This window comes from Harpegnathos saltator, unplaced genomic scaffold, assembly GCF_003227715.2.
Source record: "Harpegnathos saltator strain DR-91 unplaced genomic scaffold, Hsal_v8.6 scaffold208, whole genome shotgun sequence".
NCBI classification, from domain to species: domain Eukaryota; kingdom Metazoa; phylum Arthropoda; class Insecta; order Hymenoptera; family Formicidae; genus Harpegnathos; species Harpegnathos saltator.
In genome coordinates this window covers 112,012-126,635 of record NW_020229993.1, presented here as the reverse complement: position 1 = coordinate 126,635, position 14,624 = coordinate 112,012, and the positions used below count along the sequence as shown (strand labels likewise).

Here is a 14,624-nt window from a genome sequence, read left to right as displayed (position 1 = left end):
ATGGCTGCATCGATTCGCGATACCGATGAATCCCGCGCTCGTGCATTTTTTAATGGCACGCGCCCATCGTTTCCTCGACGACGACGGCGACGGCGGCGGTGCACCTGCCGCGCGAACGATTGATATTTTCGCCCCGGTCATGCCGCGCGAGGTCTCGTCGTCGGGGGTTATTTCGGAGGAGGCACTTTGGCGCGGCGAGTGTCAATCCCCGCGGAATTGATGTCGGTGTGTTTCTTTCGGACCCGGACACGCCTTTCCGCGCGATGTCGCGCTCAGTGTTTATTCCGGGAGCTCCGTCGCGGCATTCGCAGCTCGTGAAACATTTAACGTTAGCTCGACGGTTAATAGCATCGATTGCTGCTACGGGATTCGCCTGCGTGGATGGCGCGCGTAAATAAAGGATAACAGCTCGCCCATCAGGAAGAAATTGCTCCGGAGTATTAATGAGCGCGCGACTCCGCGATCTCGGCTGCTCGCGAGCGGTCAGCGTTGAAATCTTCCCCCCCCCTCTCTCCCCCTCACCGACTTGATGATATAAGAGGAGGGTTGCGTCGCACCGGATGCGTCGGTGTTTTTGCCCCTTCGCTCTCGCTTCGCCGCGTCGCGCAAAAGCGCGCAAAGGACCGAGCGAAAGTTCCCCCCCCTCTCTTTCTCTCTCTCTCTCTCACCCACCGCGCCGGCAGAGTTGTGCAATGAAATTGTTTTCGGCCAATTTATCTACCTGGCGCGATAATAGCGCGGCCGAGCAGTGACAGCGGTTAAACGCTGAAGATTCCCAGTGTCGGATGCTCGTATATAATCGAGATACGCATCAACGCATTGTTGCCGCGCGCGCACCTCGCAATTAACCTCTCTCTCTCTCCCTCTCTCTCTCTCTCTCTCTCTGTCTCTCTCCCTCCCTTCTCTCGTTATGATAACCTCATTGATAAGGGACCGTCTTGATGGCGATCTAATTGGATGAATGGCTCTTTGGCCGTTCTAATTTCTTCATTAACCCCGGAACGCGCGACTAATCGCCGCGCGCGTAAATTTCCATACGAAGTGCGCGACGAGTGCACAGGCGGATTATTCGGCGCGCTTTAATCCGTTCGTGATTTGTTTACCGATGAGGAGTTTCGATCCGCGATCGCACGGCAAACGCAATTCACGGGCGATCCGTTCTTTTCGAGGCGAAGCGAAGAGAGTCCTCGAAGAGAAATCTGTGCAGCGAGAATTGTGTGTATGTGTGTGCGTGTGTATGTGTGAGAGACAGCGCGAGAGACAGAAGAAGAAGGAGGAGGAGGGGGAAGAAGAAATCAAGGATAAACGCGATGAGGATTCTATCACTCACACCGCGCCGCGCCATCATTCTTCGTAATGAGAAGCGGCCAGAAAAAGCAACGAAGAAAGATGCAAGAATGATTAATAGCCGGTACATCGCCGAGATCTGTTCCGTGGCGCACAATTGAGCCAATTTATTTAACAATAGATTTAATGCGCCGCGTCAATTTACTTTCTGGCAGGTTGAATTCTCTCGACGATTCTCCACATAAATTTCCGATTACTGCTAAACAAGTGGCGATAAATGGCCGTTTAAATCATGATGGCTCTTTATACGTCGCGCCCGGACGTAATGCGAATTAATAAACGTGTGATTGTTAAATCGAGTGCGGTCCGGCGTAACATACGCTTTTGCTTGTTCACAGCGGCATTGTGTGTATGTGTGTGTGTGTATATATACGTGCGCCGTTTCTCACTTTTCCCCGATCCTCCCGTGTCGCATCCGCCGCCGCCCTCCCGCTTGCAAGAGCATATGGTGTGACTCCGCGGGGATGTGTGACGTCGCTCCTGTAGAGAAATCGACAGACGATGACAGAACAGCAACCACCGCGGGGCTCGCGCGAGGTGAAACATTGGAGAGAGAAAATTGCGCGAATCGGCATCGAGAACGGGATGGAAAAAAAGAATTACGCGCGACGTCCTTCTTAATCCGTTCCGCGTGTAACCGAGAAAATTGCTGTACTTTTGCTTGACGTTCGTGACCCCGTCGCAGCGCGATCTCTTCAAATCCTTCAGTCGGCCGACAGTTAAGAGCGGTCTTTCCCTTCCTTCTCCAGCTCCGTTTCTCTACGGGCATATTCGCGTTCCGCTCGCGATGAATTCTCTTCTCAGAGCAGTCTGAAAAAAAATGAGGGGGCGAGGGAAAGAAAGAAAAAGAAGAAGCAGAAAAAGGAAGAGGAGGAGGAGGAAAAGGAGAAGAAGAAGAAGAAGAAGAAGAAGAAGAAGGAGAAAAAATGGAGAAGAGCGGAGGAAGAAAAAAGGAAGAGGAAGACGCGAGAGACAGAAAGAGGAAAGACACAAACTAGGCGAACACGCCGCCATCCGGACGTCTCTCGACGCGTAGAAAAAAGCCCGCGGCGTCTTTCCCGCAGCGAACCCTCGAGCCCGCGAACGAAGAGATAATCTCGTTAACTAGAAGGCATGCAATATCGTAAGAGTGCCTTTTTATCCACTCGACTTTTCCTCGCCGGCTGCAGCGGGCTAGTTTTCAACCCGCCCTCCTCCCCGACCCCGCCTCTCTCCCACCCTCCTAACCCCCGGCGGTGTAACGCTTCGTCAAACGCAATTACGGATGCACACGCCGACGTCCGATGGCATCCGCGAGCATGCCCTGTAAATGCGATCTTTCGCCGAGCTCCGAGCTCGCTTTTATACATCGTAGTGTCTCGTTATTGCGCCCGAAGATTGAAGAAGCCGGCGTGTGCGTTCTTCTTCGTCGTCTCGCCCCTCGAGTTAATTTAATTTCGCTGCGCATCGAACCAGTCAAACGTTTCACTTCGGTCGTCTCATAGACGATGTCGCGACAAACGCGATACGGATCAGCCGAGAAGGTTGATAAAAGCCTGCCGTGTCGATACATCGTGGCGACGAGTCGCAGATCGACCGCGACGATTGCTTGATTAATGAATAATTCGTGTCCCCCGAATGCGCGACAAAGTTGCGCTTTTGCCACTCGGAAATCACGGATCTTTCCTGAATGATCCTGTATGTTCGCCGAGAAGCGATACTTTTATTAGCATTATCTCTTGTTGGAATATATTCTTAGCGAAACCATTCGTAACACCTTGTCTGTAGTGTAACATTAATAATGATGAAGCTGTGTTTTAAAATTCACATGGAGATACGTCGATTTTTATAGGTTATCAGTTGTAAAAGCTTTACAGCTGATAGCCTATAAAATGTAAAAATTGACGCAGAAAGAGAGAGAGAGAGAGAGAGAGAGAGAGAGAGAGAGAGAGAGAGAGAGAGAGAGAGAGAGAGAGAGAGAGAGAGAGAGAGAGAGAGAGAGAGAGAGAGAGAGAGAGAAGGTATCTCCCGATTTTTATAAACAGCCCCGACTTTTATGCGCTATTTTTAAATTAGCTTTATATGACACGGTTTCCAAATCGACTGCGTCGTCGATTGCACACGCGACGTTGTTTACGTTCGCGAGCTACTCTACTTGTCACAGTAGACGGGCGAATTTAGTCGGGCGTGATCTCTTAAAGCCTCTTGCCTTCTCGACGAGGGGCGTCGAACGCCAAGAGTAAACCTGGCACTGCCCCAGACACCGAGATGGGCCCCTCGCGGCCCCTTCTCTTCCCCTTGCCTTTACTTTTGTTTCACGATTTACGCGTCTCCTTCGCAGGACGACCATCGTGGCTTCAGGAGGCAGCTGGAGGACAAACGGCCGGTCGTGGAGAACAATTTGCTGAGCGGCCGCCAGTACATCGCCAATGAGCCCCCGTTGTCGGACACCTCGGACTCCGAAGGTACGTAAATTGTGAATGACATATAAATTGTCTGTGAATCGTGAACCTCGCCCTCCCCCTCCCCCTCGCTGCGCCTCATGCCGCGGCTAACGATTTAATGCCGGCAAGTAACATATTGGCACGTGGCATATTCTCGTCTCTTTCTCATCCTCTCATTTTCTTTCTCCCGCGAAAGCAGAGAATTCTATTTCGTGCGGTCACATTGTATCTTTATAAATTATATATGTCTGAAAATATTTTTTTATCGCGATAAAGAGGAGTGTGAGGAGGAGTCACGATTCGCAGCAGACGATGCTCGGAGAGCGGAGTGTTTTTGAGATATTGAAACCGGACAAGTACGCACCGCGTATATACCGCGCTCCGGCGTTCCCAAACATTGAAAACTCTTTTCAACTCTGCCTCCCCCCCCCCGCACGAGATCGCCCCCCGAGAGCTCCGAAATTTATGTAAAATATAGCTCACTCCGCTCGCACGAACGAACATCTCGCGAGAAAGAACAAAGAAAGTCGGCCAAGTACATTCGTCGTTAGTTTCCGTGAAACCACCTCATAACGCGAGACTGAGTTCGCCGATAGTGCAAGCCCAGTAATTAAGAGCGGTATAGTGCACCTTTCAATCCCACCAATTTGCGTTCTTCCTTTTTTCCCCCCCATTTTCTTTTCTCTTATTCTTCTTGCGCTCGTAATTTTTCATACCAATTACCGACGAGAAGAAAAAAGCTCGAGTATATACTCCGGCCTATCTCATCGGCCTATCGGTTTGGAAGAGAGCACAGGATTTTTTCTCCCTTTGTTTCTCCCGCCGTCTGATTTAATTAACGAATTGTTGTTGCCGCCATTGTCCGTCCGCCAGCACGGTCAGTGACGTTATCTTGATACCTCGAACCCGCGAGAATGCTCTTATCAAGCCGCCGATATTCGGAATTAATTCTCGCGTCTTTTTGGCGTTGAGGAACAACTTTGATTTTGAAGACAACGCGCTGGAGAGAAGTGTCAGGTATTGATCCAAGCGTTTAGCTGTCTCCCTCTTTTTTCCTTTTTTTTCTTTTTTTTTCTTTTCTTTCATCGTGCTATCGACAGGGTATTTTGTCGAAATTAGCAAAATCTCGCGCGCAAACCGCGCCGATAGTCGATTGGTCCATCCCGTCGCGATATGAGAAAAATTTTATTACACTTTGCTCCTTTTCTCCGCAGACTCGCGAACTTTAATAATTCGCGCCTTTTCTCTCTCGACTTGAATTTTCGTGCCGGTTGAAATCCCGGTGCCGCGGCAAGAACCTAAGAACAACCGCCGATTGTACTCGTACTGAGATTTTCAGACGGAGCAGGATTCCGAGAAATATTTCGCGTTTCTTCCCTCCTCGTCTTTTCTCTCTTTTCCTTTCCATCTTTCTCTCGGTTCTTTTTTCTCTCTCTCCCTCTCTCTCGATCCTGCGGCCTAACCCGCGGGACCAGACCGCCAGCCCAGAAACGAGCTTCATTCTTTATTGTCGTTCCCTTTTCAAGCGCGACAAGGGCAAGGAACGTGTAACTGCGACGTCCTGAATATTTCATTTACGTAATCCGCGTGGTCGGGCCGAAAGCGCGAATATTAAGAAAGCCCAGAGAACGGAAAACGGGATAGGAGCGACGCGAGACGCGAGATTTATGTTTATTTACTCTCGGGATTTACGACGGGAAATAATTCTCCGCAAATCAATCACGAGCTTCGGAAAGAAACAACGGGCCACGACTCTTTATAAAACACGTGTGCCGCGTATCGCGCATTGGATGAGTAAAGTCTCATCGTTGGCACCTCTGTGTGCCAGTTAAATATGTTAAATATTTTTTTTCGTAAGAATATCCGCGTTAACGCACGTCGCACGAGAAAGCATTGCCGAAAGGATACGTACGTTGGAAAAGGTAATTTTACCCTTCGACCTTGGTCACAATTTTTATCTCCGCGATTCGTATCACGGGATGATTCCTTACACGATATAATGTGTGTGTGTGTTATATGGTCACACGAGAGTATATCTCTCATACAGCAGTTGTGAACCATTCCTTCTCTCACATCGCATCGTATTGTACCGTAATATCATTTCAAGTATTCGGCTCGGAGATAAAACTTCCAGCGGCCGATGTTAACGCAATTCTATCGGGAACCGATATGAAGGGTTTTGAACCAGTTACAAGTGTACACTTTCGAGTTTTCGCTTTGTGTCGGCAACTCCGAAAGTTGTGAAATTTAGACGAGATGTTTTATTCACGTTGCGTCGTTCCTGATCGAACACGGGAACGCGTTATTCGGCGAAAAAAAAAAAGAGAAAAGAAAAACAAAGAAAAGGAGACGAGGAAGGGCATTAAATAATACATCAAGGCGAGATCCGACTTCTTGAATCCGCTTCGAAGCCGCGAATACGACAAGATTCCGCCTCCTCGGGTCATTCGGATTCTCGCAGTTTTCAATACCGCAGGAGCGGTGCAAAGAAATGCGCGCAAATTTCGAAGCTGAGCCGTAGCCTTCTCTCGCCTCTGTTTATCGGTCGATCAGCCTCTTTCCCACTCGCGACTTCCCGCACGTCAAAATTTGCCGCTACTCCCATAATTGTTTCATTCGATTTGCGCGAGAAAACACCCTTACGAACGCTCCGCGCACTCTCGAGCTGCGCCGGCTGGAGAAAAAAAATTACTTCAGCTAGGTAAACGTAACTCCGTCGCGCGAACCACGTGGGGCTCCCAATCGAGTTACAAGTATCGTAGTACATCGGTACTGATGGAAGACGGGAGAGTTTTAGAAGAGACGTCCCTGCGGAGTGCTGGAAACTTGTAGGTACGTAGAAGCCGCCGAAGTCCTGGTGGGAGACACGGCGTGGTCTAGCTTCTCTCTTCCAACTCGCGCTGTTACTTGCGTAACCAGTCGACGAGATAGTTATTATTCAATGGCTCGTTGTGCGCCGAACGGAACCGTTGCGCCGACCGTTAACAAGCTCGGCTCCTTTCCCCCTTTTTTTAATTTCGAACCGTCGATTGCGACGTCCCCGACGCGACGTAACTTCCTTTGTGTTCTCATTCGTTATGCGCAAATGACTGTATCTAATTGCTTGCGGAAAATGCACACATACGAACGCGCAATTATGTTTTATACCGCCGCGGCGGTCGCTCGTGTTTCTCGATAATTTCGATATCGCTGTGGCAAAATTAGCCGTTTCTTCTTTTGCTTCCTGCGGATTATTATTTCTTGTGTACGCTGTTAATCGTACGTGCAAATCGCTCCTTAATCCTCCGACTGCCGTGGATATACCATATATCCCAGAGTAATTCAAAACCTATTGCCTTGTGTCATAATTATGATTAACGCTATTGTTATAAACATTCTTATGCTGAAAGAGACGGCTGCAGCTCGTATTAACAAACGAAGAAACGAAGACAGAAATATGATGAAGAAGCATCTTGAACAATGTGAGAGGGTTAAAAATGCTTCTCGATGCGCTTCGGACGCGCGAACGCGCGACGTGTACCATATCGATGACGCCCGCGAGTGATGGCGATTATTACTCGTCGAAATAGAATATCGCGCGGGACCGGCGCCAAATATATCGAACTTGCGAGCCCGACTGACAATAATTTAAGTAATTTCTCATGAAAAGTTCATTAGTCTCCATCAGAACGCGATTTAATTACCTTCGGAATGTATTTGCGCAAGCTCGTTTGTCGATGTCATTGTCTCTTTTTCTCTCTCTCTCCCCCTCTCTCTCTCTCTCTCTCTCTCTCTCTCTCTTTCTCTTTATGTGTGCGTGTATGATAAATAGTGGCAGATTCAATGCGGACCCTGGCACACGTGTACGTGCATCCGTGTGCGTGTGCGCGGATCGCAATCGCCGTGTCGCGCGACTAGTACGTAAAACTCGTCAATAACATCTCAGTTTGGATACATATGACGTAATAGCCGTAATACGCGAGATGTTTCAGGAAAAAACGCCGCGCTCGAGAATTGAAAGGAATCTCGAAAGAGATTTATGTATCTCCGTTGCGCTCACGCCAGGGCACCGTCGCTGCTACATACGCCCCTATAATTGCCCGTCTACATAAGTTTGCTAACAAATAGCGACTATAAGCATCTTCCTCCCCCCGCCTTCTTCCATTGTTACGTGCAGCTCGCACGCCCCATCGAGTCGCGTTTGCGTGGCCGACGTACAACCGCGAAGACGAGCAACCCCTCCGCTTATCGAGCACTCAACATCGTCGTCAGAAGTTCGCGCGACCGAGATATGGCACTCGAAATTATTGACAGCGCTTGGAATTGCTTGTTATTGGGTCATTAAATATGAAATGTTCGATTTCGAATCAAAAGTTTGGTTTATTATATCTCAAACCAGAAATAGAGTAAAATTAATCAAAGTATGCGCCTAAAGTATCGACACAGTTCTGCCATCTGAACGGTAGTTTGTTTATTCATGCCAGCAGCGAAGAAACCTGAAGTGCGAGTGACGATGAAATCGCGTTTTCTACAGCATGTTGAGAATTGAATATTTTTCCTTGCAAGAGGTGGCCCAGTGCCTGGAAGAAGTCAGTTGGTGCAAGGTCTGGTGAATATGGTGGGTGACAGAGAGTTTCCAAGTCCTGCTGTCGTAGTTTGAGCAACGTTGTTTATGCGATGTGGTCGAGCGTTGTCTTGCAAGAGGATTGGTCTGTCTCTATTGACCAATCTCGGCTGCTTGATCGCAAGCATTCTCATCATTTCGTCCAGTTGGTTACAGTAGACATCCGCTGTAATCGATTGACTAGGTTTCATGAAGCTGTAGTAGACAATATCAGCGCAGGTGGACCACCAAACAGACACCATTAGTTTTTTTTTTGTCAATATTCGGTTTCGGACTTCATCTATATTCAACCATTGTGCCGAACACTTGCGATTGTCGAAAAGAATCCATTTTTCATCATACTATGTAATAATACGATATAAAAATGGTTCGCCCTTATGTCGTGATAGTAAAGAAAGGCAAGCTTCGAGACGATTTCTCTTGTAACGCTCGTTTAATTCATGCAGAATCTATCCACCTGTTCATCTTCTTTACCTTGCCGATTTGTTTCAAGTGATCCAATATTGTTGGAATAGTAACGTTAAACCCTGCTGCTAATTCACGCGTAATTTGAGATGTAACCGCTTCCACTATAGCTTTCAGCTCATCATTATCCACCTTGGTCTCGAGTCGCCCACGTGGCTCATTTTCAAGATTAAAATCGCCAGAACGAAACATCTCAAACCATCGACGTACTCTGTACGCTCATTAGCCACATCTTCACCAAACACTTCGTTGATATGTCGAGTGGTCTGCGCTGCATTGGTTCCACGATAGAGAACTCATATTCGAAAATAACACGAATTTTCAGCTTATCCATGGTTACACAAAAATTGCTGTAACAAGGACAATTCGAAAGATAATCACGAACCAAAACATGCGTTTGAAAGAGTGATGTACCTTCGCAGGAGAAAAAAAGCAAAAGCTGCAAAGGTGAAATATCAGAGATATCGACTGTCGAACTTGGTACTTAAGGAAATCGAACATTTCATATTTAACGACCTAATATTATACATACGTAAATATTTACGACAGCAGAGCCGGAGTCTCCGAAGGCGCGCGTTCCCGACGCGCTCAAGTCGTGGCGCAATGATCAGGGCAATTCGAACGTATCGCTCATGGCCTCCGCCGAGAACTATGTTCGCGATGCCATCCCCGCCGGCTGTCAGCAGCGGCCCTTGTCATTCAACACGCGGCTTATAATATCCGACGTAAGACGTATAAGATCCCGTAACGATAGCTTCGCTGCGTAGAGAGCGGATTTGATCCTCCAGCAGCGTGGAACGGCGACGGCGGCCCCGGCGAACGAGCAACCACGGCGAACAACCGCGCGCGGTTTCGCTCATTCCGTAGGAAGTCACGTTTCGCGAAACGTGCGCGGCATCGGCGCGACCGACTCGGCCGCGTCGATACATTTCTGACGGAATAACATCGCGCTGTAAGACTGGATTATACAATACAATTCGACGACGACGACGACGACGATGGCGACGGCGACGGCGACGGCGAGGCCACGTTCGGCCGTTCGGCGGAGAGTGGCGTTGGAGAATTTCGGGCTCCCGGCGAAACTTGCCCGACGCAGCCCGCCTTTTGTTTCTCGTCAACGTCGATCTTATTGTTCGCATGCAATTTCATTCCGCTCACACACAGCTATAGCGCTGGGTGTCTGTAAGATAAGCCGGTGTGTTGGTGCAGTAATTAAGTCACTGTTGAGATGATATAACTTCCTGCGAGATTGTGAAGAGAGACACTGATGGATGATCTCTAACGTGCTTTAGTGCCGCACTTTCGAAGCGCGATCTATTTCTCGGTGTATGTAAGGTAATCCGTGTGAATGCGGCAATTAAATCACTATCTCGGAATGAAATAACTTTATCTCTCTCAGTATCATGGGAAGAAATACTGATGGATGATCTGTATTCACGATCGCGTACACTCCGACGTGCTTCACACAGTTGCATAGTAGTTACATTCCCGAATCGGAGCCGATCGGACTGCACGTCTCGCCGGCACAGGCGTGTCAATAAGTCCTTCCTGGAGTAACAGATCGAACGGAAATAGTGATTGAGGGCCGATCTGCTTCTTCGTGATATCCCCCAGCCAGGGATATGTGCGAAACGTAATTTAATTTTTTATTAAATTCTACCGATGAAAGCAGATGTCTCCTATTACACATCAATCTCTCTCCATCGAATCCCCGATTAAAATCTTATCGTCGAAAAGCGAAATAAATAAATCGAAGTCAAGTGCTCGCGACGTGCATAAATCCTCGGATCGAAATATTGGCTCTACCGGTTAATCCTGTAAATTCCATCGAGCTGGAAGAGCCGCTAGAGAATCTCGAGATACAACGCTAACCCTAAGTTATTGTCCTTCGATGCTGCAAACGACTAATTTACTCCTCCTCGCTCCGTGTTGAGTCTTAAAAACGAATTTGCTTCGGAACTTATTTAATATTCGATTATCTCAATGCTCCATCTGTGTTTAATCTTTACTTTTAACCTCAAACGACAATTCATTAATGATATCATTTGTTTAATTGCTAAGGTAGAATATATGCGATCAACGGATATTAAATAATACAATAAATATTGATGGGTAAACGATGGGAACAAACTTCCTTTTCTCACCATTATTTTATTTTAATTTTGTTTATTGAAAATCTCAATAAAATCTGGAGATTCGTGTGACAGTTACGTTACATCCCGAGATTCTTCATCAGTCGTCCTTCATATTCGACCGAAGTTTTCCCGCAAAGTAGGAGCGAAATTTCCGCTCGAGTTACGCTGGCTAATATTTTAATCGCGCGGCGAGCGTGAAAATCACCAAATGACGAGTAAGTCACGATTCAATTTGCATCTCGCGAATTGTATGAAACTTTCTGCCAACTCACCGCGGCGGCCGATTACGTAGTTCGCGGGAAATAAATTCGTTGACGTGAAATGACGATGGTGTAGGAACGTGAGGGATGAGAGAGAGAGAGAGAGAGAGAGAGTTCGCCGTATTTCCCGAATCCGAACATCCCAGACACTTTTATTCGTATCGCTCGATAACAGCCTGCAGGATTTACGATCCGCTCTAGGGAATCTCGCCGTTACTTCCGCGTCAGTCGCTGGCGTTTTCCCCGGGAAATCTGGACGCGCCAGTCGCCGGCGGAGGAAGAAAGAATTAGCGGGACACGGGAAACGTCGACGGGGCGGAAGGTTGGGAAGTCAGGGCGAGCGGGAGTTAGATAAACTAGTGGCGTACGTGCCCGGAAAGTAGAGCGTCAACTGTTGAATAGATGGCTCGGCGATGAAGAGCACGGTTGCCTAATTCAATTCGCCCGAAACTGTTTCCGAAGACGTCCTTTTTCGCTCAATCTGTCTCGTTGTTTTCCGCCGTCGTACAGCCGCTTGCCGACGGCTGCTTCGCCATCCTTCCCGCGATCCCGCCGCGTTGCATCGTGGCTGAAACTCTGCCTCGTCGAGCTCCCGAGCTCCCTTTATTCCACCTGTCGATCGCTACGACGAAATCGCGGCGGCCGATAGTGGCGGAAAGAAAAGCGTCAGATCGCATGCATTTCTCATCGGAAGTAGCGCTCCGCGATCGTCCGCAGGCACGAAATAAAAAGTCCCTTCTTCATTTCTTGGATTTCTCTTGGTACCGCGCGAACTCCACTGTCCTCGTGAGTAGCAGCTTGATAGCGAATATCGAGACATCCACGGGGAAAAACGATCTCGCAGGCGTCTCCGATGAATGTGACCGAAAGAAAAGCGCTGAAAGTAACGTTGAGGGGAACATTGAAATCGAAGGGCTGTGTGAATTCTGACTCGATTACTATGCGTATTAGAAAATAGAACAACCGTTTGCACTATTTAATATAATCACCGTTTGTCATCGTACACTTTTCAAAGCAATAAATGAATTTCCTCCTCGCGTCTCTGAAAAAAAATTCTGAATTTTATACCTTAATATAGTTTAAAACCGCGAAAGAGAGCACACTCTTCATCGCGCCAATTGGGCTTCAATTTGAAGATTAAAACGTAATCACTAGGAGCTAGAATCGAGTTTTTCTTCTCTCCAAAATTAAAATTTGTTTTCCTTGAAAGAAATTCACCAGTGATAAAGAAGTGATTTCCACAGTTGTTGAACCGTTTTAAAGATAAGTTTCCGGAATATTCAGTGGTAGGGGAAAATTAATTCTCATCGGAAGTTCTGAAACATATATCGAAATAAAGTGTGATTATATTAAAAGATAACGCTTGTTTCATTTTATCGTCCTTTCCGTGTCTTTGAATCGGAAATTTTTCGGGCGTAGACATATTGCACGCGATTTAAGCAGGAACAATGTTCTAGAATATCGATACGCGATTAAAATAAATCCGAGGAAGGAAAGCTTCTTCCTTCAGCTCTCTCTTGTCAACCGCGTATTACGATGGGAGTAAAAGTTACGATTGCACAATGACTTCTTGCCCTTCCGAACCTTCTGAAGTTCCGAGAAGAGACGACTACTAATTACCGGATACGCGTCGCGCAGATAACACGTACGGTTATCGGCAACGGACCGACGCCGCGCGCATTCGTTCCTCCGCTCACGCGCAGCGAGCGGCGCGCGCGCGCGCGTCTCGCTTTTTCCGCGAGATCGTTATCCGTTAGCCGTTTTCCCAGATTGATCGGCCAACGTGACGCGGAAAATAATCGCGGTCGCGGACGATGTTCCGCTTGAAAAGCGAATCGTCCCTCTCCCATCTTTTAATATCATCGGTCCGCCTTTATCGGAGGGATTTACTGCCGAGCGTATCTCGCCCCGGAAACCCGTAAAAATGCCGAGGTGGCGCGCCGGATTACCAGCGCCCCCCGAGTCGCAAAGAATCCTTTTTAGTTTTCGCCGCCGCGTAAGGGAGATAGATAGAGAGAAAGAGAAAGAGAGAGAGAGAGAGAGAGAGAGAGAGAGAGAGAGAGAGAGAGAGAGAGTGAGTGAGTGAGTGAGTGAGGAGAAAGAGACGTAAACGCCGTCCGGCGACGCCAAAGCGGCGTGTAACGAAGCGTAGAAACGCGACGGGAATGTCCGAGGGCCTATCGGCCGGGAATTAATTGTCCTATGAATCACGCATCGTATCATGCGGGACAGTTTTTATGCGCATGTTTAGCATTGATAACGGAGCGATGCCGTAGTGGGTTGCTGCGCCCGGTCGTTGGCTCCCTATCTACCGCGTGTTATGTTGATTTACGTTCACGTTTGCCAGCTGCTCCTCGCCGCGATTCATCCCGCGCTCGTGCATTTAACCGCTCGATCGTGAATTTATATATCGATCGGCGGGACCGAGGATCGGGAAAGGAGGTTTTCCTAGTCGCAACTCGTCGCACTACGACATACTTTGCTCTCACGAGGCCAGGCGTCTCTCTCTCTCTCTCTCTCTCTCTCTCTCTCTCTCTCTCTCTCTCTCTCTCTCTTTCTCTCTCTCTCTCTCTCTCTACGCGACGTGATTTTCGATGCGTACGTCACTTTTTATCCTCTGTGCAACTCAATATGGGATCAGTCGGAAAGTTCGGCTCGATTTTATTACTTCCGCCGATAAATTGACACGGTCGTCTGCGCGTACAAATGCTGCCGAAATGTTGACGGAAGATTACTTCTACAACGACGGCGATTGCTTGCTTGCTGAATAATTTGTTTCTGCTAAATGCAATCTCGCGGAAAATGGAATCAAACTCGTCGGTTTTAACTCGATAATAACAGAGATATCTTGGATTTTTATATCCTCTGAGACATATTGCTCTTCTCCTGCCAGAGGCAGGATTTGATGAAATCTAGAAAATTAATTAAAATCAATTAAATATCGTGGAAAGGAAATGAATGAAGGGATTGTGTGAAAGTTCTTCGATCAAGATCGCACTAGGGAAAACAATTTAGTATCTCTAACAAAACTGTTCAGTTGAGGCATTTTTTAATAGCAACCAAATATCTTGTTTTATATAACAAAATATTTAATTGTCTCAACTAAATATATTTTTCTGCTTTGTTCTCTGGACCAAATGATTTTGTTCTTAGACTTCATATATAAAAATTAAGCATTTTAATTGTTTTATCCATAAAAATTACATAATAACGAAATATTATTTTACATAAACTAAAATAATGCCCAATGGATATTATTTTGTCTCTCTGTGCACTAAAATTTAAATTTTATATATTAAGAAAAAATTATAGTATTTTCAACAAAATTCATATAGTTGAAGCTTTCTAGTTGCCGTAACAAAAGTATTACGTTATACGAACAAACAACGTA

The 14,624-nt window shown here is 47.2% G+C and overlaps 1 protein-coding gene across 8 annotated transcripts in view; it reads left to right on the top strand.

The window, feature by feature from the left end:
• The window catches only part of LOC105192226 (dystrophin), a 588,349-nt gene that overhangs the window by 493,279 nt on the left and 80,446 nt on the right, over positions 1-14,624 (top strand). For all 8 annotated transcript variants that reach the window (XM_025298139.1, XM_025298137.1, XM_025298140.1 and 5 more), the window contains one exon: positions 3,668-3,791. In XM_025298139.1, the coding sequence (XP_025153924.1) occupies positions 3,668-3,791 (124 nt within the window). The remainder of the gene's footprint in view (positions 1-3,667; positions 3,792-14,624) is intronic.